Source organism: Pteropus alecto, unplaced genomic scaffold (genome assembly GCF_000325575.1).
Source record: "Pteropus alecto unplaced genomic scaffold, ASM32557v1 scaffold86, whole genome shotgun sequence".
NCBI classification, from domain to species: domain Eukaryota; kingdom Metazoa; phylum Chordata; class Mammalia; order Chiroptera; family Pteropodidae; genus Pteropus; species Pteropus alecto.
In genome coordinates this window covers 11454894-11481058 of record NW_006442109.1, presented here as the reverse complement: position 1 = coordinate 11481058, position 26165 = coordinate 11454894, and the positions used below count along the sequence as shown (strand labels likewise).

At 32.5% G+C, this 26165-nt stretch overlaps 1 protein-coding gene across 2 annotated transcripts in view; it reads left to right on the top strand.

Moving 5' to 3' along the window:
- Nucleotides 1–26165, top strand: part of USP3 (ubiquitin specific peptidase 3) — an 82097-nt gene that overhangs the window by 32137 nt on the left and 23795 nt on the right. For both annotated transcript variants that reach the window (XM_006920278.3, XM_015596058.2), the window contains exons 4-11: nt 10097–10180; nt 12441–12522; nt 13741–13823; nt 15039–15152; nt 17046–17159; nt 22786–22932; nt 25750–25856; nt 26022–26102. In XM_006920278.3, coding sequence (XP_006920340.1) covers nt 10097–10180; nt 12441–12522; nt 13741–13823; nt 15039–15152; nt 17046–17159; nt 22786–22932; nt 25750–25856; nt 26022–26102 — 812 coding nt within the window. The remainder of the gene's footprint in view (nt 1–10096; nt 10181–12440; nt 12523–13740; nt 13824–15038; nt 15153–17045; nt 17160–22785; nt 22933–25749; nt 25857–26021; nt 26103–26165) is intronic.

Below are 26165 nucleotides of genomic sequence, written 5' to 3'. Positions count from 1 at the left end.
CTGGTACAGAATAGTGTATGTTAGAAAGATTGAATTATGTTAACTATCTCTCCAAAATGGAGAATGTTATACCAAATCTGTGATATTGTGCCCTCTGATCATCTTGGGCCACAGAACAATTTTCCTGAAGACCTAAAATCATGGCATATGTGAGTTATTTCATTTACCTCCCAAGAGGGACAGTCTTGCAGAGCAGCTTCCTTCACTTCTGATATAAACTGGGCATCTGGAAGAAGCACATATTAACCAAACGGAACGACATAAAGTGGGTCACTATTTTAAAAGTGGGAAAGCAACACCAAAGGGAATTATTTTGATTTGATACAAACCCACTCCTTTAGTAGATAAGTCATGTTTACTGAGCTGTTGGAGGTAAGTGAAGATTTCAATAAAAATTAAAATCTTACCAGGATTTTCTTTCAAGGGCTAGCATTTAATTTCATTGTTTGTTAAGTAATATTTTCTTTCATACTACACCAATTTCTCTCCTCATTAATACAAATAGAATTGTATATGGTATACATTATTGTATCAAATAGAAACAAAGGTTAAAATTAGGAACTTTGATTTGATTTGATGTAGATAGACATTTTGAGTTAATAGATTTAAAATACCAAACAAATAATTTTTGACATCTGACATAGTCTTGTCAACTTTGATCCTTATCAACAATAGCTGAATCTCTGAGAAAGCAAAAGTATGAAAGGAATATTAAAACTTAAATTACTAGATTTTTTCCTTCTTGGCAGGGAAATGTTTTAAAGTATTTCAAACAAAGAAATATTATGAAATGTAAATCAGTTCATTCGTCTAGAAAAAAAGATTTGTATTCAGATTTTAAACACCTATAATAGTAGCGGTTTTAATTAAAACTAATAAAACTTTCATTTATGGGCTTAAATCGTTACTGAATCATTTTCAAAGGCAGTTGAGATTAAAAATAAAAGGGGAAAAAGCTTTTGTCAACTGTCCTTATAAACTATTTGGAAACAAATTTTCAGTGGTGTAAAGATTAGAGAACAGGAAGAGTTGTTTGTTTAAAAACAGTGTGTTGAAGTTTAAAAAGAAACCATTTAACAGAGGTGGTCTGAAAACAAAAAAGGCTCGTTCTTAATAAAAGCTGGTACTTCTCTGCTTTTAACAAAGGATATGGGTTTTCTCTGCAGATATTCGTCCAGTTTTTTAAAATTGGCTTATTCGATGGCACTACATCAGAATTTAATGAAGGCAAATCTAAAAATAAGTTTGCTTTCAAAAAGAGTTCTTTTGGATCTTAATTTCTTGATTTGAAGTAGATGAAATTACTAGAATATTAACTTGTTTTTTTTCCACCTGTATTATACCTGTCATTTAGAATAAAACCAGAGGTCAGATTTGCCGCTAGATATCAAAATATTATTCAAGGGAATGAAAAGGAATTTAAAACTTAATGATGGATCTGCCATTGCCCCCTTCTCGAGGGTACTTTTTGCATAAAAGTTTCTTTTTTTGGGGAGGGGGGTAGTATTATACATGACACTGTGTAAAGAATGCCTTGTAGCCAGTAGATTAAAGGACTTTTTTATTTACTGTTGCATAAAAAATGAAGTTCATTTGTATGATGATTGCTTCGTGTTTCAGATGGGTGGAGAATGGTTTGGTTTAGGAATATTAGTTCTTTAATAATATGATGTGGAACCTTATGACGGGTAGCTTCAATAGTGCTACTAACAGGAATGGAAAAAAACCTTAGAATTTTAAAGCCAAGAAAGAGATTTTTCTGTTTTGGGTGTGACATCTGTGCCACTTGAGCAATTAAAAGTGGCTAGTTGGACTTCAGGAATGTTTTGTTTTAATTAATATAAGTTAAATTGCCACATATGGCTGGTAGCTATTATATTAGACAATACAGCCTCAATCTATTAAAATTTAACCTTGAGAATATTAATGTTATAAAACTTTTATTTTTTTTTTTTATTATGGTGACATTGGTTAACACAATCCAATAAGTTTCAAGTGTACAATTCAACATTAAGTCATATGTATTTTGCATTGTATGTTCACTGCCCATAGTTAGATTTCTTTCTGTCACCGCATATTTGACCCCTTTTATCTCATCTACCTTCTACCCCTCTGGTAATCACTAGTCTATTGTACATGTTCTTATAAAACATTTAAAACCTTAAGATAAAAATGTGATAGAAACTCCAAAAGAAAATAAGGTAGTTTCACTAATTAAATTATAAGCTATTATAACTTAAAGATAATCTAACCCAGTAGGATGTATCAAAAAGAAAAATTATATAATTACTGAGTTAATTTCACCTGAAGTCTGCTGACATATTTATTATTAAAGGAAACCCCAGATTATGGTACTATTAGAAACAAACAAAAAAATTTATAAGTAAACTATTTTTGATTTCTAAAAAAGCTAATAACATTGAAGTAATAAGAAACTATTAAAGCATGATGGTTTCCCCTCCAAAAGAAAGCAAGCATCATATATTAATTGATGAAATACTAAAGCCATTTTCGTTCAAATCAGAATCACTTCTCAGCCTTTTGGCTAAGATCAAGTGTCGTTCAAATCAGAACCAAGACAAATACTTCCTATCATTTACCTGATCTCACTGTAATTAAACATTGTTTTGGCAGCTCCAGCCATTGAAATACGATAGTAAATAAATGAAATAATTGGTATAAATATTGGAAGAGAAGAAAAAATTATTTGTTTTCAAATTACATAATAAAATGCCCTGAAAATTCAAGGGAGTTTAGTAGAAAACAACAGCTAGAATAAGAATATTTTAAACGGTGATATATGATAAATATAAAAAAAAAAAATAGCTTTTTTTCATTAGCAGTCATCAGTCAAAAATGGAAATGACCAGACAAATAAACAAACATTCAACATAATGAAAAAAACTGTAAACTATCTAGGAATAAATGTTAAGGAAACTGTATTGTACTTTCTTAGATTATATAGTATAAAGGTATGAATAGCAAGACATTTTAAAATAGTTTATTTCTACTTGTGCTCATCTAAAATTTTTCTTTTTTATATTATACACATTAATTTAGATTTACTTGCATATATAATTTACTAATACATATGTTAAAGAAAGATACAAAGCAAAGATATAAATCCTTTATGAAGAAAACTTGGTATTATAAGGCAGTTCTGTTTCCTCCCCAATTTTTACCTTCAAAACTTTTACTTGATACAGTCTAACTTACATGATGATCCTCAAACTTAATGTGAGCATCCAAAAAAAAAAAAATCAGAATAGCAATGTGTTGTTTTTATTAAGAAAATATTTATTGAGAACTTGCTATGTGCTAAGGGCCCTAGTTTTTAGTGCAGTGGTGTCTAAAATAATTCACTTGAAATAATGGGAAAAAAATATTAGAACTTTTATTTAAATTTCTTATCTGAAACAAAATAAGCCTTAGCAAATATTTAGCATACCTGCTACCAGTGGTCTGTAGATTAAATGGTTGTGTGTCAGGAGTGTCTTGAATCAGTGGTGTCCTCATCCTTGTTCACTTTTAACATTTTGCAGTGTATTGCAGTTTTTTTCTGCCTAGCTAATGGATTTAGTTAATTTTACCAAATCAACCCTCTTGAAGTGAATACACATTTTAAAAGATTTTTTTAATCCTTTAAGGTAATAACAATAATAATGCAAATACTAGTGAAGAAGAAAAAGGCAAGATGACAGATTTTCCTACTCTGAACCCATTAAGCACATTACAAAGTAAAAATATTGGCTATCTAGTAAAAACCACAGACTAATCAGATCTGATAAGTTGGACAAAAAGTTTAAAGGATTATACAAAGTATGAATTATATCTATTATCATTAACATCAGACCTTACCCTATGTCTGTATTGTACTTTGTTAGGTTAGATAGTATGAAGATATGAATAGCAAAACGTTTTAAAATAGTTTACTTTCACTCTTGCTCATCTTCTAAAATTTTTTTAATATTATACACACATTAATTAGATTTACTTTCATATATAATTTATTAACATAAACATGTATATATATATTGGGGGTGGTGTTGCTCAGTTTTATGATTTACTTTTTAACTTGATTAGGAGCCTAATGAAAATAATTAGATTTCTTTTCGTAGCCTACCATTTCGCTTTTTAGAATTAGAGGGGATACTTGTAGAGCAGGGCAAAAATAGGAAGGAAACGAGTGTTTCTAAAATTAGAATTTTAGAAGGAAGTAAACCCACATGAAATTTTAGGACAAGAAAATTATTGAGCCATGTTGCATATTTTCATTTTTGGAGAATGAGGAAAGCAAGTACAGATGAGGATGACCAAGTGAGGAATGTTTTTGCCATTAAACAAGTGAATGGTGGTACACAGAAAATATTGAGATGTAGGATAAGGGAGTTGGTGGTATATGGGATGAAAGCTTAAATCTAAACATATAGCAAGTAACACTGAAGTGAAAGAAAAAATTGGGAGGGAAAGGTGAGAGTAGAAAACATAGCCAAGGCTGTCATTGTGGGGACCGTCAAATACTGTAGCTTAATTTGGCTACAGACATCTGTGGATTTGAAAGTCACTATGTGAGAGAGTTGGGGGAGGAAGATATCACACTAAAAGAAATAACCAAAGTATAAAATAGAAAGTAAAAATGGGGGAGATAAAAAGATGGGTTCGAGGGCGATTATAGAAAGAAAAGTAGATTTCAGTGGAGAAAGGTAAGAAAAAAATGTATATTATTCAAAACTGGTGAAGAAATCATTTCTGCCCTGCCCTGAGGAAAAACGAAAAGGAGAATATTAGCTTAATTTTTTTTTCAGATGTTAGAGGTAAGCATCGTTCTTACCAAATAGTTTCAACACAATTGTAAACCAAGAAGAGATTTCTAGAACTTGTTTACTTTAAATCCTTCTGTTTGCCTTGGGACTTTTTAATGCTAGTATTATTAGTGGGATATTTTAGAGTTTAAAAGTGGTGGCACAGCTAAAGACTAAGGCAACTAGACAACATTTAAATTCTCATGTATTTTCTACTTTTGCTTCTTATTTTCTTTTGACCTTTGAGCCAGTGAGGAAGAAGAAATCAAAACAGGGTAATGGGGGCAGCAGCTAGAGAAGCTTGTGCGACAGCTCTTGGTTACACAAGGGAAGAGAACTTAACATTTATTGATCCTCTACCATGTGCCAGGTACTCATAGATGTTTTGAGCTGTGGAAGTAGGTGCTTTCCTTTCATCATCATCACCAAATGACACTTGCAATAGTGTGGTAAATTCAGGTGGTACAAAAGTTATAATCTTAGAAGTAGTATCCTTCTTAGTGACTTTAAAAGAACCTGAAATTGGTTCTTGAGAAATAGGGACAGTTGTGGGAACTTAAAAATTTTTTTTTTAGCTGGTGAAATCCAGCCAACATAAAATTGATCTCTTATAGTTTAATAAAGTTTTATATTTCTTACTTCTTTATGATAGGGGATCATATTATAGATAAGAGCAGATAGTGTCTTAGATACCCTTTAGACTAGCAGTGCAGTCCAAGCAGGAATAATACAACTCACATATGTAATTAAAAATTTCTAGTAGTCATATTAAAAAAGCAAAGAGAAACAGGTGGATTAATTTTAATTGTATATCTTATTTAAATTGTAAATTTTATTTAACCCATTATCCAAAATATAATTATGTCAACCAGTAATCAATATAAAATTATTATAGTTTGCATTTTTTATTAATATGAAACCTTCAAAAATCCATTGTGTATTTTGTACTTACACCACAGCTCTATTCAGAGGCTAAATTTTCATTAGAAATGCTTGATCTTTATTTCATAAGAGTCATAAGAATTGCAGTTAAAAATGTAGGTTCCAACACTATTTATTAAAAATTTTCTAATGAAGTGTAAAAACCTGTTTATTTACTATTTGCATTTGTATTGACAAAACTGACTCATTTTTTCGAACAATTGATTTGACTCTGAAGTTAAAAAAGATCAGTTTCAAAACTGCATCTAAGTAAATCCACTAACTCTTGTAACAACTCAGTATTATCAACATTGAATTCAAAAGGGCACTGCATTAACTGAAAATTGACTCTAAATTTATCCATATCAACAAAACATTCTTTGATTCTTCTCATAGATTTCGCAGCCAACTTACTTAATGTTAATATAACTGGAATTTTATGTATATTTATTCATGTTGAAAAACGTATAAAATTATTATTGTTTTGTATTATGAATAGTTTAAATTTTAGCATAAATTCTTGTACCTGTCTTGCTAGGTCACAAATAAGCTTTTTCTCTCCTTGGGACTTTAAATTTAACTTGTTCATGTGCACTGTGATGTAGGTGAAACAATGTAAATTACACTGTGATGTTTTTTCTCTGACTACTGAATATTGGTGTTTCTTTTGTTTTAAGAAAATCTTGAATTAGAGTTAGCAATACAGTAAATCTTTGTAAAACTCATGACTGAGGTAATGAACATTGGCAAAGACGATGTGGTCATTAACTTCATTATCTTCTATTTCTTTTAGCAGTTCCATAAACTGATGATGATTCATAGCATTTGCACATGTATACTGAACAATTTTAATAACTGCATCCATAATACAGTCTACTTCAGAGCACAGATATTTTCTATATGTTATCATTTGGTGGAACAGATATAATAAGGGAAACAATTCCAGTAAATCTAGATTTTGATCTCACATAGTTGGCCCATTGTCTGTCTTGATAGGAAACTTTTTCTTATCTAGCTGAAAGTGACAGATGTAAAACAAAAAATATCCACAATATGAGATCGATTCTTTCTCAGGTTGCAAATAGATGAAGATTTCTTTGTAAATTTGAAAGTCATTTGAGACAAAACATATCAAAAATATTAATTGGCCAGTATCTCTGGTCTTGTAAAACTCATCTAAAGCTAAAAATAAAAGTACTTACAATTTTTGAAATGTTGAATTGACTGATCTTTAATGTTGTTAGGTCTTTTATTCACTGACAAATGCTTGGTGGGTCAATCAAAGATCTTTCACTTCTTGTAAAATACTCTTTATATTCTTTTCAAATTTTTAAACATAATTCACTTAACTGAAATAATAATTTAATTTTTCATTTCTCTATCTAAAAATAGTTTTTTCTTGGGTAATAATTCAAGCCATTTTATAGCTGACCAAAAGTACAAGCTCAACTCCTTTAATAATCGTTAAAATTTTTTTGTTCTACATTTCATTCCAATTTTCTTGATTGTGACTAATTTCATTATTTTTTTCAATTGCAGTTGATGTTCAGTATTATTTTATATTAGTTTCAGATGTACAGCATAGTGGTTATACATTTATATAATTTACAAAGTGATTTCCCTGATTAGTACCCACCTGGCACTATACATAGTTATTACAATATTATTGACTATATTCCCTATGCTGTACTTTAGATCCTCATGACTATTTTGTAATTACCAGTTTGTACTTCTTAATCCTTTCGCCTTTTTCATCGATTAATATTTGACTGTTGAGAGGTGACACCTTATTAAATTAATATGCATTTGCTGAAATTCACTCTATTTATTATCTTAAAACTTTTTTTACACAGCTGATTTATTTTTACTCTGTTGTAGCAAATCATAATTGCCGTTCTTTGTAAAATTTGTGACATACCTTCACTTGATTCTGCCTCATCAGTGGGCCTTCATTTGAAAGTTAAAATTTTTTTCATTCCTAATTTTTAAGCTAGAAAGATAATTTAAGTATGTTGTGGTTAAAATAATAAGTATTTGAATTTTACTACCAATTGCGATTTACATTGGTATCACTGTAACTTATACTGTCTACATAAAATATTCAAAAAAACACATTAGCGATACATTGTTGCATAGAAAAATAATTTTAATTGAATCATTTGTTGACAAACTAGATTGGTGATCTGCTCATGTATAATACTAGAAATGACATGCACCCAATGTGTGCACTATGCTGTATTTTATGTGATGTAATAATAAAAGCGAAACCATAAAGTTGTGTTTAATGGAAAAATATTTTATAGTGCTTCAGTTAAGTAAAATTTTGTATTGATTTAAAAAATTAAAATTCAGTTCCTCAGTTGCACTAGCCACATTAGCACAGCTCTAGAGTCTACGGCAAGTTACTCAACTTTAATGATAAAAGTTCAGAGAGATGAAGCAACTAGACCCAGTTAAGCCAGATTAGTTAGAGTGGAGCAAGCCCAAAAATAAAACTAAGTTTCAATATATGAAAATACTACTTTAACATATGTAAAGTTAATTTTATTTCAGGATGAATCCATGTCACGCCAAAAAAAATTAATAAGAAAAGGATCAGTTATTTCATTTAATATGAAACAGTTTGTTTCTAAACAAAGCCCATTTTTTTGGTAGAGGTTAATGGGTTCACTTTTCAATTAGATGGTAGGGCATTTTGTAAATACATGAAAGGTGGTCTAAATTTTCTCTTAGACTTTATTTCCAAGATGAACACTAGCATTTGGAGTTGTTTTTGTTTTAAACTGAGTATTGTTTTATCTGAAATACATGCATAAATAGATGCAAACATAAAATGAAAATATAAGGAGTTAGACTAATAATGCAATTTCCTTCTTCCATGAATGCTTAACGTTCATGGAGGAACCAAGTGCCTTAAGCCCAAATTTAAACAGAGTAGACTTTACTCTCTTAATATTTATGCTGAGAGGAAGCAAAGACTTAAAACGTTTCATTTATTTACGTATTTGTCATAAAGCTGATAATTATTCTCCTAACATTGCTGGTATTTGATAATAGAGAAACAGTCTAGGATGTAAGGATAGGTTTTGCTATTTGTGGAAATGTTAGGGATTAACCCTAGGAATTTGGAGAGTAGATTAGACTCTTGATTGATGGATAGGTAGTCAGGTAATGGGGGAGGTGGATGTTAAATAATTTTGACTTCTGCAAATAAAAGATAGAAGCCACGCTTTTGTGTGTAATCTTTTTTAAAAAATTACTTTCCCTCATCCTCTTCTCAGTTTTTTATAGATTGGTTTCAGATATGTAAGAAATGGTTTTTGGATTTGTTAGAAATGACTTAATTTTTACTAATAGGTATGCATTCAGTTTTATTTGCTCAGAATGGCAATGTTATTATTATTCTTTGGTAGTTATGAAAGTAGTTTTTGTTAAAATTGGCCTTATCCCACGAAAAAAATTGAATGCTAATGTACAAGTTAAAGTTTATTTTGTTTGATTCCTTATATTATTTGCTTATTGACTTGTTGAAGTTTCATTATCTCTGTCTGTCTCTGTCTTTCTCTCTCTCTCACAAACACACACGCACACGAACAATATCAGTTTTAAAGAACACCTTAAAACATCTTTCTTTCACTTAGGAAGACCAGGTGCTGTAGGCATAAAATATAAAAATAAAAAATAAGGGATTGTAAGATGACAATGTCCTTGCAATCTGTAAGGTCAACCAAGGGTGCCTCGCCTAAAAAATTAAAACAAACAAACAAACAAACAAAAACTTTCTTCAAAGCAGTTACTGGTTTCCTAAAAGATGTAGTCATTGTTTTCTTGTACCTCTGAATGAAAAGATTCATTGTTAACCATCTGAATTCAATTTATTTTAATTAAATCATGTTTAAAATGTATAGCTTTATTTTTTTTTTTAATTCAACTATCTCTACAGGTTAGTTACCTTTTCCCTGCTTTTCATTTAAATCTCTCCTCTCCCCAATTTCTCCATTAATTTGAGTTGAGAAGTATCACCTTAAAGCTTTGTGAACAGAATTGGTGCTTTTTATTTCATTTTCCATATATTGTGCGACATTAAAAAGAATGTAACACATGTAACAGCTTATTTCATTTTCAAAGAAGGAATTGAAGAGCTTTTGAATAAAAATGTGAAAAGAAGCTAGTGTTCATTGCCTACGTGGCTTTTTAAAAAGACTCATAAAAAACATTCCATTGTGGATTCCAAGTCCTCTTTAAACTTACCACCAGCAGTAACTCCCTGCAGAGCCATGTGATCATCTTGGCAGCAGCCAAGCCTTTTAGTGATTTCATTACTGTGGTTTCCTCAAGCTCCTTACACACATTGATGAATATTTTTCTTGCAGTTATCGCTGTGATGATTTTGTGGTTAATGACACCAAGCTGGGACTGGTACAGAAAGTCAGAGAACACTTACAGAACTTGGAAAAGTAAGTAATAGGCTTTGGGAAAGAAAGGGGATGTACTGGGGTTCTGGGGTCTTTCAGATCTTTGAGTGGAATTTTTGTTTATGAATTCCATAACTTCATCATGTTTTTAGTGTGATTGAAATATTAATGAAAAAAGCTTTGAGTTTGAAAATCTGAAACTGTACCATAGCTAATGGTAATGTAGCTCAGTATTTCTTTTATTTAGTATTTGTCATAAACCATATTCAAGGGCCCTAGAGCCTGTTTTTTTAGTTATAACCTATCAGTTTGTAAGGTACAAAATTTATTTGAAGGGGGAATTTTGGATTGCAAGGAAAGGGAAAAAGACAGTATAAAATCATTATAGAGTTACTTTTGATATTAGAAAATTCTTATCAAATGTGAGGTCATCTTAGAAGCACCAAAATTTATGCATTATTTTTAAGGGAAATTAGGCTTAATTATATTATCGTGCACTTTGCATCTATGTGATAGCACAAGATCCCAGCTTTCCCCCCCTCCCCCTTTTTTTTTTGGTTAGGCCTTTTATATCACTTGAAATTACAAGAAGCTGTGAAATGTTTTAGCATCATAAAGAAATTAAAATACTTATGCGAATAGAATTTCCTTGCTGTAGCCAAATAGGCCATTCAGATAAAACTCATTGGACTCAAAATTCAGGCAGTTAAACAGAAACCCAAATAGCAATGCCTTTGAAGCTACAGTGGATAGAAGCATAGCCCTGGAATGACTGCTGAGTCAAGTGAAATTTGTGTAAATCACCCCCAATCATCAGGTGCCATCTAATTTATTTTGACAGTTGATGTATAAAAGGTATTGTGAGAACATGCCAAAAGCAAACATAAACGTAAAGCCAATAAAATGTTTTTAAATTGTATACCAAGAGGAAATCACATACGGTTTTCAAGTGAAACACTTTATAGCTATGGTTAACCAAAGTCTTTATGCATGTCTCTTTGACTAAATAGATTATAAAGCTGATAAGGAAAGAAGAATAGATTTCTTTAAATTCTAAACTAATTAAAACACTTTGGTGTTAAGTACTTTTTGGCTTGTCATCCTTGGGCTCCTCTCTTTTTCAAAGCGCTTTCTCCCTTTAATTTGAACAAAGTTCTGAAGACATGTTTCTTAAGATTATTTTTAGATTTGAAGCAACTGTTACTAGATCTGATGTTCCAAAGACATTATAGTTCTTCTGGAAATTCTGGAAAGAAAAGTAATTATGTATTTACTTTAGATTAGCCTGGTACTTGTAGAAGATGAGAAATATTTAGCAGACTTTTAAAAGTCTGTGTCATTTAATGATGATTTTACCTCCTTTAGATTAGTTCTCCTGATATATAATTTTAAAGTGAACTTTGAAGATAGGAATTGCTTTCTGATAAATTTTAAGCAAAATATCTTTCATCAAGAAAACTTTAAATAATTTTAATTCAGAATTTCTGTGCTAATTAGGATTAATTTTAGAATATTCTTTGTAGCATAGCTGGATCAAATGAATTTATACATGCCTCTAATTTATCATTCTGCAAACTGAGATTATATCTATGATGACAAATGAACAAAATTGAGAAAGAAGTAGCACAGTATTTAAGACAATGTTAAATCACAGAATCATATTATGAGGAATAGATGTTTTCATCTTTGAAGCTTCACAATTGATTAGGCAGATCGAGTGGTGGTAGAGAGGGATTAATTGTCACACAGATTTTATCTTCTTGGCCATCTTTTCTTGGAAGTACCTGATGGTGGCAGCTGTCAGTCCCACCTTGTGGGAGGAGCAATGGGGATTTCCAAGGGAATTTATCATTCTGCAAACTGAGATTATATCTATGATGACAAATGAACAAAATTGAGAAAGAAGTAGCACAGTATTTAAGACAATGTTAAATCACAGAATCATATTATGAGGAATAGATGTTTTCATCTTTGAAGCTTCACAATTGATTAGGCAGATCGAGTGGTGGTAGAGAGGGATAATTGTCACACAGATTTTATCTTCTTGGCCATCTTTTCTTGGAAGTACCTGATGGTGGCAGCTGTCAGTCCCCACCTTGTGGGAGGAGCAATGGGGATTTCCAAGGGAAGTGGAACTCCTCAAGTTACTTCAATGCTTGTGGGCCACAGAGGCATAACAGGTCATTTCCTGGCCTGACTAAGCAGCTAGCCAGAGCTCCATACCCTAGACACTTAGAACAGCCACATTTATTCTTTATCTTGGTGTGTATTAATGTCTTTTTGACTATTTGTGTTTTAATAGCTCAGCTTTCACCGCTGACAGGCATAGGAAAAGAAAACTTTTGGAAAACTCATCACTAAACAGCAAGTTATTAAAAGTGAATGTAAGTAATTAAAATTTATTCAAATATAACAATTGGTTGAGATCTAGTCACTGCTTTATAACTTCAACATTAGTGTTGCCCTTTGTAAACTCTTATAAGTGTATGCCTTGGAATTGGAATATTTTATAAAATGTTTGTCACTTGTACTAATGATTCTTGGTGTGATACGTCAGTGAGTCCATCTGTCAGTACCTTTCTTCCGTCAGGATTACTACTGTATTATTCCTCTGCCTTAGCAAGCATTGGGTTCTTAATGCCTACCTATGTACCTTATTACTGCGTTTCTATAGGATCCAAAGATCCTTGCTTTCTTTCATTAAAGGCCCCGAGTTCAAAGTCTGTGAGTGTGAAATTTTTGTCCTTTATTTCTTAGGACTTCATTAATACAACTTCACCATAAATGAATATGCTTTCTCATTCTGATAACTGTCTGTTACCAGCTGTTTGAGCCATTAATAGATCAGCAAAATTTTTAAATTACTAAATATTTTTAAATACACCAGCAATTTTGCCCTGTATCTACTTCTTTGGTGTCATTCTAGCTATGTTTAAATACACTTAAAGTGTTATGATTTTGTGGAAGAAAGAGCCAAAGTGTTCTCTGGCCATCTAAATTATAGGCAGAGATGCTTCGAGTTGAATTGGTAGATTCACTTCTCAGGTGTAGTATTCAGACATCGTGGTGCATTTGTAGAGCTAATCAGAAAACCAAGCCTTAGACTTTAAGGGAAGTTCAGGCAGTTTTTTAAGATTGATATCCTATTGCTAGGAAGACATGTATTGGGTCATTTATGCATGGCGTAGAGTTAAAAGTTTAGAGATAGAAATACTTGGGATATATATATATATATTTTCAATTCGTAGTAGTTTTAATAGAATTTGTAAAGGCAGTAAGTCTTAAACTTTATTTCTTTTAAGGGTTTTCCTGGTTTTTGCATTGTGTACTGCATAGTACTTATTAATGCTGATTTACTCATAAGCTCCCATCAGATACTCCCATTCAGAACAATCCCAGGATTAGAAACAACCTTCTAAAAATATCCAGACACCTAATACAGAGAGTAGAAACCAAGTTTGAAATATTAATTGGACAGGAAAAGACTAATTTCAAATTGACTTGTTGCTAGAGTTTCAAATATAAGCCTTTGCTTTGCTTTGATGTTTGAAATAGTCTGCCTTCTCTTGGCATTACTGATGGCCTCTTGTCCCATTTTACAGGGAAGCACCACTGCCATTTGTGCCACAGGCCTTCGGAATTTGGGGAACACGTGTTTCATGAATGCCATTCTTCAGTCACTCAGGTAATGTTATGGCCAGAGCTTAATTATCTGACGTTAGTTTCTAGTGGAATGATTAAGAGCAGAGGCCCTGGGTTTAGATCCTGTTGCTGCCACTAATTCTAGTCATATGGTTTGGGGCAAGTTACTTCAATTCCCTGTACCTTAGCTTTCTCATCAGTAAAACTGGGGATAATGGTTCTACCTCACAGGGTAGTTGGGACGATTAAATAATCTAATTTATATAAAGTGCTTATTAGAACAGTGCCTAGCAGTAAATAACTGTTGGCTGTTATTTATTTCCGATTGCTTCTTGAATAGGCTAAAGCAGAGACCAGCAAACTTTTTCTGTGAGAGGCCAGATTAAATAAATATTTTTAATCTTTCATGCCATATACAGTCTCTCACATACTCTTCTCCCTTCTATACCCTCCTGCCCTTTTAAACAACTCTTTAAAAATGTAAAAGCTCACTGGCCCTGAGGTAGATATGGTGTGAGATAGATATGGTGTGGGCTACAGGGAATCTTGTTCAGAGAACTTCTTTCAATTAGTTGAGTCTTAAGTGTGGTCATAAGAGTGGATGTTTAGAAGATCTTCAGAATGTTAGATAAGCAGTAAAAATAAGATGGCCAACAAGGCTGACCTAAGTTATGTAGAATAAATTATTTTGAAAATTGTATACTTTTAGATTTTGATGAGGCATCAAAGGCCAGAATAAATTATCTTCCTAAGGCTACCTTGCTAATAAGGAGCAGAAGCCATATTTGATCTCTCCTTAAGGGTACTGTCTCTCAGCTTATCCAGTTTTGCTCAGAGAAGAAATTTTAGTCACTACTGAATTCCCTTTATTACTATGTATAGTATATCTAAACAATATGATGGGTTCATGGTTTTTATTTGAGGAAATTATTGGACACTTGGAAACAAGCACCCTGAGAGGAAAGAAACAGTGACAACCTATAGGTGAAGGGTAGAGGGCAAGAATTAAGGATTTTTTTTAACAGAGATTTTGCTTTAACATCTGTGTTTAGTTCTACAAAATTATCTATACTGTTTTCTTGGATTAAATGAGGAAACTTAATGAAGAAACTTATATTAAGAGATTACATCAAGTATAACTTAAGTGAGGAATTGAAAGATCACATTTTTAAAATCCCAGTGGAGTTTCATGGAACTTTCTTTACAGTCCTATGAAATTTTTTTTTTTAAATAATTTTCTTCCTTCCTTTTAAAATAGTAACATTGAGCAGTTTTGCTGTTATTTCAAAGAATTGCCTGCTGTGGAGTTAAGGAACGGGAAGACTGCAGGAAGGCGAACATACCACACCAGGAGCCAAGGGGATAACAATGTGTGAGTTCTAAAAATATGTCCTTTCTGGCTTTGAGCTACAAAACAAATGACTCTTACTGGTGATTTCCATTGCATTATGTGCATTCATAGGCACATGCATTTTAAAAACCTCTTCTAAAAATTGTATTAAGCAGCTGGTAATCTTAATAATTGTTGGAATTCTTTTATTTGTATTTACCTAATAGGCAAGGTAAATTTAGCACTCTACTTATTGAGTTTTCGTGAATTTGGACATTCTAAAATTGACATCAGTATGTGAAATACAGTATGTATAGACCAGCATGAATATTATTAGTCTTTGTGAATTCATTTGTCCGATAGTGTTAGGTAAACCTATCTTGTATAGTAAAATTAATTTGTAGTCATCAAATTAATTACAAGGCAATACAGTTAATTTTTAATTGATATGGAGCAGGGAAAAAATTGGCAGGTGATTGTTGCAAGCCAATGTATTCAAATTCAGTGTGGGGCTCTCAGCCACATAGTCTAAGATGGTGCTGGAGTGTCACCATTTCATCCTCATTCCAGCTAGAAGGAAGAAGGAAGTAGTTATAAAGACTACTCTTTCTCTTTGAGGAAGTTTCTCAGAATTTGGACACACTCAAAGTTTTATATTCCAGGAGTTCGTATGCCAAGAGAAAAGCAGAAGTTCTGTTCCTATGGGAGAAGAGGAAAATGGGTATTGGAGGACAGTAGGGAGAGAACAGAGAGAAGGTTTAGTACCCATTGAGTCTGAAGTGACAAGAGGATGTCCAGTAGAAAATTCCTGTTGGAACTGGAGAAACGTGAATAAAAGTGGTCATGAGAAATTCTGGCTTTTAGATTTGGATTTTTAAGAGTAATTGGTATAGAGTTGAGTATTGAAGCTTTGTGGCCAGATGAACTCTCTGGGGCAGAGAGGAGCAGATGGTCACACACTGAGGTGTGGGAAGTGTGCCTAGTGAGGGGCAAGAAGGAACAGTGCAGCAGATGGAGGAGGAGATTCCATTATTTGTTTCAAGTTTTTAAAATGTACATTCTAAAATAATTTGGTTTGTAACTTATCCATTGCTTTATTGTACAAATATGGCAGTATTTGGGCTCGAAGTTTACCACATGGTTAAAAAACTGGTTTTATCAGTAATTACTGCTATTTACATGGATTTTTTTTACATGACCCTGAATTTTTTATTTTATTTATTTTTTACTGTATTGTGTCTAATACTTTTTTTTAAAATTATGTTTATTGTGGTAATATTGGTTAATACAATTATATAATTTTCAGGTATACATTATAATTTGACATCTGTATATTCTATTGTGCGTTTACCACCCAAAGTCCAGTTTCCTTCAGCTACCATATATTTGATCCCCTTTACCCACCTCATCCTCCACCTACCCCCTATATTTGACCCCCTTTACCCCGTCTACCTTCCCCCTCCTCTGTTCTCCCCAACCTCCTACCCTCCGGTAACCACTAGTCTATAGACTATGTCTACGAGTCTCTATTTGTTTGTCCTGTTCATTTGTTTCTTTTAGGTTTATATCTCACATGTAAGTGATATCATGCGATTTTCAACTTTTTCTATCTGGCTTATTTCACTTAGCATGATTATCTCGAGGTCCATCCATGTTGTCACAAATGGCAGTATTTCAACTCTTCTTATGGCTGAGTAATATTCCATTGTATATATGTACTACAGCTTCTTTAGCCAATCATCTATCGTAAGACACTTCGGTTGCTTCCATTACATGGGTTTTTGAGATGCTCTTACTTAACTGTTAGACGTAAAAGAGACCGTACCCTTTTTATGTTTTCATTTTTTAATTATTATAAATTTTAGACAATTGGACATTATGCATTAAAATAGTAGTTTCTCACTAATGCTAAGGGTGTTGTTCTTTCTTTTCCAGGTCTTTGGTGGAAGAGTTTAGAAAGACACTCTGTGCTTTATGGCAGGGTAGCCAAACTGCATTTAGCCCAGAGTCCTTATTTTACGTTGTTTGGAAGATTATGCCGAATTTTAGGTAAGTGTTATTTAATGAAGGATTAGTCTTCACAGCGTTCCTGAAACAATTTCCAGTGAAGCGGTGATGTTCTAAATAATAAAGACTGGTATTGCTTTTTTTTTTTTTTTTTGAAGGAGAAGAACAGAAGTTGGATATATCTGACTAGACAAATGTTTGTTTAAATAATAGATGTTAGTAATATCTTTAACAAAGGGTAGCGTGTTTTGTTATAAAAACAAAGCCCTTATAAATAATAACGTGCTCTAGGAAAACATACTGGGTAAAATTTCCTTGATTCTTTCAAAATCTCATAAAGAATAATTGCCATCATACACTGTCTTGTTATTTCAACTAAAAAAAATCTAAATGTCATCAGTAGGAATCCATGGTATTATATTTACTGTTGTGGTCTGGGTTCTGAAAGTCTTAGAATACTGTAGTCAAGTCCTTTGGGATTCACTTTCCAGAAGGTAGCTGGGTCCCACCCTAATGTGGCTGTAGAATCACTACTCGAGCCTTGCTTGAGTAGGGAAACAGCCCTGCTATCAGAGGATGCTACTTCTCCTAGGTTAGTCATCCCTGTAGGGATTCAGGTAATAGCAGATTGACAACAGCCTTGCCACCTTCTGTTGATTTTATCCTTCTGAAGCAAGTTATGGTTTTTATTTGTCATGATTTGGTGCCTAATATACCTACCTCTTTTTTTTTTATTAACCAGCATGCTCTAGTAAAACTTAGTATATATTGTGCTCTATTGGCCTAATAGTAGTTTAGATATATTGGTAATATAGAGAAATATTTAAAAGATAACAACTTCAAAGAATTGTAAGTTGTAATTGTTGTTACTTAATATAAAATTTCTAACATAGTCACCTAGTTACTCTCTTGATAGAGATTTAATCTTTGTGGTTTATTATTATATAAAAATATATTTATTGAATGCCTACTACATGCCTTGCATGTATATCTGATCTGCATTTTATATCTGATCTGCATTAAAGAACACAAATTTCTTTTCAGGATAGGAAGCGTTAGTCCCATTTTAAAGAAGACAAAACTGAGAGGGGTCGCAACTTGTTCAGTCTTATACATCTAGTAGATGATAGGACCAGTATTAGAACCCAGGTTTTTGGGGGGTTGGTTAATGATAGATATGCTTACAGGAATTTGTCCACATGCCTGAGTGAGGCCCAACACTGAATTTATACTGTTCTGCTTGGTCCCTGTGGTGACTCAGGTCCCTCATTCTTAGTTGGAAATTTAGAAGCATGAAACTTTTATTCAATAGAATTCTACTTTTCCTTTAAATCTGCCCACATCTCTGCCTTTTCTAGTTTCTGTAGCCCAACTGTGAGCATGATTTATTTTGTAGCTGCTTAATTTTACACATTCTAATATTCCTACCAATGAAGGGAAAGAATTTTGGGAAAAGGTAACTAGGTTGAGGAATTTGGCATGGAGCTTCCACAGTGATTCCTAATACACAGGAACTCTTAGATTTTTTTCTTGATGACCAATGATAATTGGTTGCTTGTGTTCTTAGCAATGATAATTGGTTGCTTGTGTTCTTAGCAAGACTTTCTCTTAGTTCTATAATAATTGAGATCGTTCCCCATTTTCATGTAATCAAAGAGTAAGGGGAGACTGCTATACCTACAGCCATACTTCTTATGGCTTCCCAGTATGCCGTTTTTCCTTTTCTAGACCATAAAATACCTTAAAGTTAAAATTTTTTTTTCAATAGGCAAAATACAGATAATTTAAAATTTCGAAAGATAAAAAAATGATATGCAATGAAAGTTTTTTCTTTTACTCTATTCCCCAGCCTTTCATTTTGCTTTCTGGAAACAACCATAGTTACTAGATTATTGTGTATCCTTTCAGTGATATTCTGTGTGTGTATAAACAATAGTGTGTGATTTTTAACATAAATTGCAACGTCCTTTTTTTCCTACTTTGAGATGATTCATATTAGTATATAAATAGCTTTCTCAGTCCATTTTATGGCTGCATAAACTTCTACTTTATGGTTGTATCATAATTTATGTAAGAATCCCGTACCAGTGATCATAAGGATTGTTTTTTATCTTTTGCTGTTTCAAACACTGCTGCAGTGGATAGTCTCATACATATATATGCAGATATCTAAAAGAATTGCTGGCTCAAAAGACACTGGCTTTTGTAATTTGATAGTCTTTTCTGCTAGCCTTTGCTTTCTTTAACATGGTTTTATCTTATTGCCTCCCTCTTTGTCATGGGCTTCCTGACTACGATATTTGCCTTGTGGTCCCATCTCTTTTTCAGCATCCAGCTTAATATTCATTCTCCAAGAAAGGCTCTTGATAATTCAGATCAGGTCTGGTATTTATTCCCCTGTTCCTCATATCACTTATGTGCTATTGCTGCTTTCATGTATAATGATTTAATATATTTGCCTTGACTTCCCCAGCTTGTTTTAGTTTTTTAAAAATTAGTTCTTATTGTAATTAATGTTTAAAGATGATGGATGAATATTACTGAAACATTCTTATATTTGCTAAATATTCTACTTGGCTTTTTAGAAAATATAGATTTTGTGTACAATAGATGTTTACTTGTGATATTTTAATTTAACAATAATCTGTGGGTATTTGTAAATAGAGAACTTTAACAAATACTATGCAGTTGATATTTTATATTTAAACTATCAGTTCTTTTAACTAGGAATTTTGCTATTGTAGTTTTTGTCTGTGTGTAAACAAAAAAATCATTTTTGAAATTTCCATTTTCTTGTGTTTTTGTCTTGAAGAAATGCACCATGATTGATGACATACTGGATAGAAATAGCTAAATTTACCTGATTTTGATTTTGAAGATAATTCAGACAAAACAATAATTTAGAATTCTTTTATGAGATACTTTAAATATGAACATAACCTAAAATTCTAGTGTGTCCTAGGTATTTTAGAAGACTTTGTTTTAGAATGATAAAATTTGATTCCATAGATTCATGTCCTGTTCCTTATTGGTCTTTGCCATTTTACACATGATGTACTGGTAATGCCAAAACAGAGAATAATCAGTAATGTACAGGTGTATGATGTCACAATTGTGCGTGTTGGATCATCATACAAGTACTAGTACATGTCTGTATTCTGTGGTGTCTTCGATTATTTGGAATGTCTGTTTTTCACACTCAAGCCAGCAGCAAAGTAGCATTTTCTTTGATCATTCTTTATTGGAGCATTTCGTTTTTAGGATTTGGGTACATACGGCTTGCCTCATTGTGCCAAAATTATTGTGAGGAGCCATTTGCCCCCGTGTTCCTATACATTTGCTTCAGCAATGCCCCTCTTTCTCAGCCCCCTCATTCAGAAAGGATGATTCATGATCTTTTAGGCTTTTTATATTTACAGTGTATCTTCCAATCTCACAGCATGTTTATAACAGATTTTCTGTAGACACTAAGAAAAAGGAGGTAATTTCAAGGTCACAGACACATGAAGATAAGGAACAGTATTAATATTGGAGATAGCTATTTCCCTCTTTTTTCTCTCTTAATACTGTCACAGAGATACCAGTTGGTTCCTCATAAATCCAGTTTTTCACTAACTCACAACCACCTGTTTGGGTGACATCACTGAAATGATTTGTGTATAAAACATAAACATTGTACCCAAACGTGAGGAGTGTTTCCTTTAACATGATTACCAAACAAGAGAAACCTAAATTGACTACAGAGGAAACTCCGAAGCCCAGATTGTATAATTGGGAAGTAATTGAAAAGCTAACTTAAGTTTTTTGAAAGTAACGTATTAAATAATATATATTAAGACTTTCAGATACTCAATGAAAGATTTTATTTAAGTGTTTAAAAATGGAAGTATAAATGTCTCTTTAGACAGAATCAGAAAATTTTCCTAGTCTTAGACTGTTTTCTGGTAAAGATCACAAATTAAAGCAGAAACCCATAACTTAACTTTACAAACAGCTGAGTGTTCCATGATCTCATGTAGGTCAAAAACATGTTTCTAATGATAAAGGTAACATTAGAAAATAATATATTTTGATATCAGAAAAGAGGATCATGGTGTGATTGGAAACATTAATGTACATTGGGAAGATTGTGTTTTAAAAGTGTTTAAATGTGTTTGATGGAAATGCAAATCGGCATAACTACAAGGTAGTGGTAGTTATGATCCATTTTAGACACATGATGATTAGATATCAGGTTATTTTGGTGAGAAAATGAAACTTTTATGTATGATAGAATTTCGGATATGACCTAAAATACTAATAGTACCTTTAAATCGTGAAAAAATAGATGTATTGAAAAAGTTTAAAGCACTTCCTTAGATATATAAAGGAACTACCAATTTTGAATATTATTGGCTGTGAATTTTAATATTTTTATTCATATAAAACTTAGAGGAAAAACTTGACATACATTGATATTTGGTTGCTAAATAGTTCAGAAAAAAATTATAGTGCTAAAGTAACTTCTTATTTAGTATATGTGCTGCCGAAGCGAGCTCAAGTGACTTCTGATTTAAGTTCCATTGCTTAGGCAGATTGTTTTCATAATTTACAATTTCTAGAAGAAATTTCAGGAAAAGGGAGAAAATATATATTGAGGGAAACTCTGGTTGAAAGAAATTTTGCTTATGGGACCATTTCCATTTCCTGGAAGAGTGGTGGAAATTTTGACTCAAGATCAGGCCAGAAAAATTTGAAATTTAGAGGATAGATTAAAGAGAACCTTGCATGCTGGCAAAATATAGGCATAAGTCTTTTCTATTCATAGTTTTATGAAAGTACTTTATATTTCATTGCTTGATTTATTTTATCTACCTAAACCTCTGTGACCTTCCAATTCTACCAACTTCATTTTCTATCAGCCTTCATTTATGTTTACTTGTCAATGATCTGTATAAGAATTCCATATAAGTTTCTGTCTGAATATAGTAGAAGTAACCTAAGAATATGTTACTGTATATGTTCAAGTTTTAAGATAGAGAATAATTAACTATGTATGAGTCAATGCATTTTTAAAGTGTTTATTTAAAAGATGTCTTTTGAGTCAAAGATTAAGATGCAAGTATAGAATGTTAGACATCTTTAACTTTTTAGATAATTTTTCTTTTCCTGTCCGCCAGCGTTTAAAAATTATCATCTTCTAATCTAAAACATTAGTTTTAAACTCTTTATGTAGTGGTGGCTTAGACCTACTTTTCCAGTGAGGTTATGATAGGAAATTTTGAGCACCTTTCTAGAGGGTCCAGCGGTATAGTGTCTATCCAGAAAACATTGGTTATAGTCAGTCCCATCCCTGTTACTGCTCTCTTGTAGGACTTTAGGCAAATCACACACACTCCTTGTTTTGCCCCTCAATTTTTCTCATCTTTAAAGTGAGGTCAGTTGAGATCACTACAAGTCCAATGAGCTCTAATATTCTGTGTTTTTGAACTTGTTTTTAAGCAGTAGAATTTTTTCTTGTTGAGAAATTTTATGTGTAAAACACGGAACAAGTAGGGGATGAGGAGTCAGGGAGCCTCACTGTGCTCTGAGTTCACGGGGACAGCCATTCCCAGTGCTTTTCCCTCCTGCCTGTTTGGCTGGGCACGTGGAGCCTCCCCAGTGACAAACCGTTTCTTTTTGTTTCAAGGGGCTATCAGCAGCAGGATGCCCATGAATTTATGCGCTACCTTTTGGACCACCTGCACTTGGAACTCCAGGGCGGATTTAATGGCGTTTCCCGCTCAGCAATTCTGCAGGAGAATTCCACTCTGTCTGCAAGTAACAAATGTTGCATGTAAGGTTTAGTTTCTTTTTATCTTTTTGAAGGACCTCAGACATTTCTGTTGGTGTTATTGTTTGTTAGATTCATGATGGAAGGTAGAGCGTTTTCTTGGACCTTTGCTGAGACTTTCATGCACTTGAACTTTATAACCAAGTGTACTGGCACATGCCTCCTGCTTCTTAGACCAGAGGCATTTTGTATTTGCATCTTGGTAATTCTGATTATTATTATTTGGTATAGATTATTTTAAAACTTAAAAAATATGTATTTGTACAATTTAGAAGTTAAAAAATTTCCTCCAAATGTACTGAATAATGGGTGGGAGATAGTTTTGATATACTAAAATAATTGTATTTGTTCACTAAAAACAAAAGCTTAAAATATTTTAAAGTGATATTTTAATTTGAATTCTAAAGCCTTATTTTGAACTTGAATTTTCCTAAAGTATATCTGTCCTTTAATGAAACTGAGGCATTTGTAAATTCTCAGAATATTTTCTTACCTCTATGTGAATGAAACAAACCATTTGGATTGCTTTTCCAAGTACTAATATTTCAAAATATACATTGAGATTAGAACATTTATTTTGCTTGAGGCAGGGATGTTTTACTGATATTTCAGCCTGGATTTTGGTTAATTATAGTTCGCTTTTGTTCAAATTTTTGGAAAGTTTTGTGTTGACCTATGCAAGAGAGGGATTTAAAAGATGAACTCTCCAAAGAAAGAAAGATTAAGTAATATATAAGAGTCTCTGTTGTATTGCCTGGTAGTCCATAAATCTGATTTAGTAAGATAAGTTCTTTTTAATGATAGAACAGTCTCATAGCTAATCTGTCTGTTTCTGAGAAAGGTAAACAATATTAATAGTCATACTTCTCAAAATGTTTGTTCCTCCAGGTCCTAGTAGCTATGATTCCAATTAGAATCCAGTAGAGAAAAGGAAGGACTCATGACCTGGTAGAATTTAAAATAGTATTAAATGAAAAAGTCTGTTTTGTATTTTGAAAAATTCGATATTTTGACTTGATTAGTATCCTTTTTTGAGGCAGAAATTATAAAGGAAGAATAACACTGAGTTTAAATGTACTGCTTTGTAATAAAGTAGTTTCTATTTAAATTAAAGGCAGCATTGTTTGTGAACATCAGTATGAACTGATCAATCATAGTCCCTCTATTTTCAATAGATAGTTTTTGGGTATGTCCTTTGTTTATGACACAGATATTAAACCTAAAACCAGAAATGGCCATCATGTTCTCCAGTTCCCAATATATCTTCCCTTTTTGTTTAATTTCTAAATAAAGCCATATGTCCTATGAACAACTTTTTAAAAAAGCTGCAATATATTAATTTTGCCAGTAAAAGAAGGAAGCCAAAGAAGCAAACTTTAAAAAAAAAACAGAATTGCTTGGGTGAGTTTTGTTGGTCTCATCATTACAGTAGGGTGAATTTAGAGCAGTTCAGGAAGTACGGTTCAGTGTATTAGGAGTACTATTGATTGCAAGTGACAGAAATCACCTCAGATTGGTATTAGCATAAAAGCATTTATTTGCTCGAGTTAACTGCACAAGTGCACAGAGTGACATATAGGTGTTTGTTGTAGTGTTGTTAACAATAGAAAAATGTCAAAACAACGCCAGTATCCATTAGTATTATAATGGTTAAATTAAGGGAAGGAGCATAGTGTTAAGAGCAGCTGCTCAGGCCAGACCAACTATGTGACCTTGGGCCAAGTTACTTAACCTTTTGGACCTCAGCTTCCTGGTGTGTGAATTGGGATAATAGTGTCTACCTCATAGAGTATGGGTTAATCGATTTAATAAATGGAAAGTATTTAGACTGCAGCTTGGCATGTAGTAAGTGCTATATAATAGAGTGCTTGCTAATCATGCTCTCCATGGTGCACTTTCTCAGTTGTTCTTGTGTCCATTCTATGTCCACACTATGGCATGAAGCTTTTAAAAAGAGTGAGGGACATACATGTTCAAAATATATACTTATGGAAAAAAAATAAAAGCAAAAGGCAGGTATGATTCTAATTAGTATGCTAATGAAAACACCCTTAACACAGTTTAAGAGCTTTCTTTTTAGTAAGCACTTGTCTAAAAGCACTGTCTATACATAACTCATTCATCTTCAACCAGGCATCTGAGATAGATTAAAGTTATTCCTTTTATTACATTTGATGAAGCTGAGGCACCTAGAGGTTAACTAGCATTAGGATAATTGGTTTTTTATTGTCTTTAAAGTGACATATTTTAGATCTCCACAAAGGAATTATTTACAATATTATTTTAAGTGAGCTTTTTATAAGGCTCGTCGTTGACAGTAGTATTCACTTCAATTGCGAAGTCATACCCAAACCAGTAATTACTAAATATGTATTAAATTTCTTTTTCCCCAAATCTGACAGAGGACCATCTGAAAAACATAAATCTATCTGTGATTGAGGTTGTTGTTCAAAGTAAAGTAATTGAGAGCTCCCTGTAAGATGAGAGGCCTTGTAAAGATTCAAATATAAGACAGTCCCCTCTTTTCTGAGGGATATATCTGGCGAGTAAGGGATTCTCCTGCCCTGAGTAGGCATACACATGTTCTGATTGATAAATGTCCAGTATTAGTTACTTTTGGAGAAAATAGTAGGTTTGAAGAGGGCTTGGGGGAAGGCCAGTCAATGGCTTAAACCCTTTATTTAGTATGTACACTTTTGAAGTTTTTGTATTATTTTGTAATTTAAATAAAAAAGGTATACATTCCCCCAAAGGGAGTGACCTATAGATTTTACACATTTTAGTTTTTACTGAGATATTTTCTGTGGTGATTTTCTTTAGAAATGGAGCATCTACAGTTGTCACGGCTATATTCGGAGGCTTCCTTCAAAATGAGGTTAACTGTCTCATATGTGGGACAGAATCTAGAAAGTTTGATCCATTCCTAGGTAAGACATTTGGTATGTGGAGATACGATATTGTATTAAAATAATAATTTAATATTTCCTTTGAAAATTAAGACAGATAAATCATTAAAAATACATCAAGTTTTGAAATTAATTTTTGAATGTGGTTATATGACTTTAACAGCTGTTTTCTTATTTCCTTTTAAGATCTTTCATTAGATATTCCAAGTCAATTCAGAAATAAGCGCTCTAAGAATCAAGAAAATGGACCAGTTTGTTCATTACGAGGTAAGATACTAAATTAATGTTCTAGAATTCTTTTTTTCTCTCTGATATAGCTTAATAGATTTA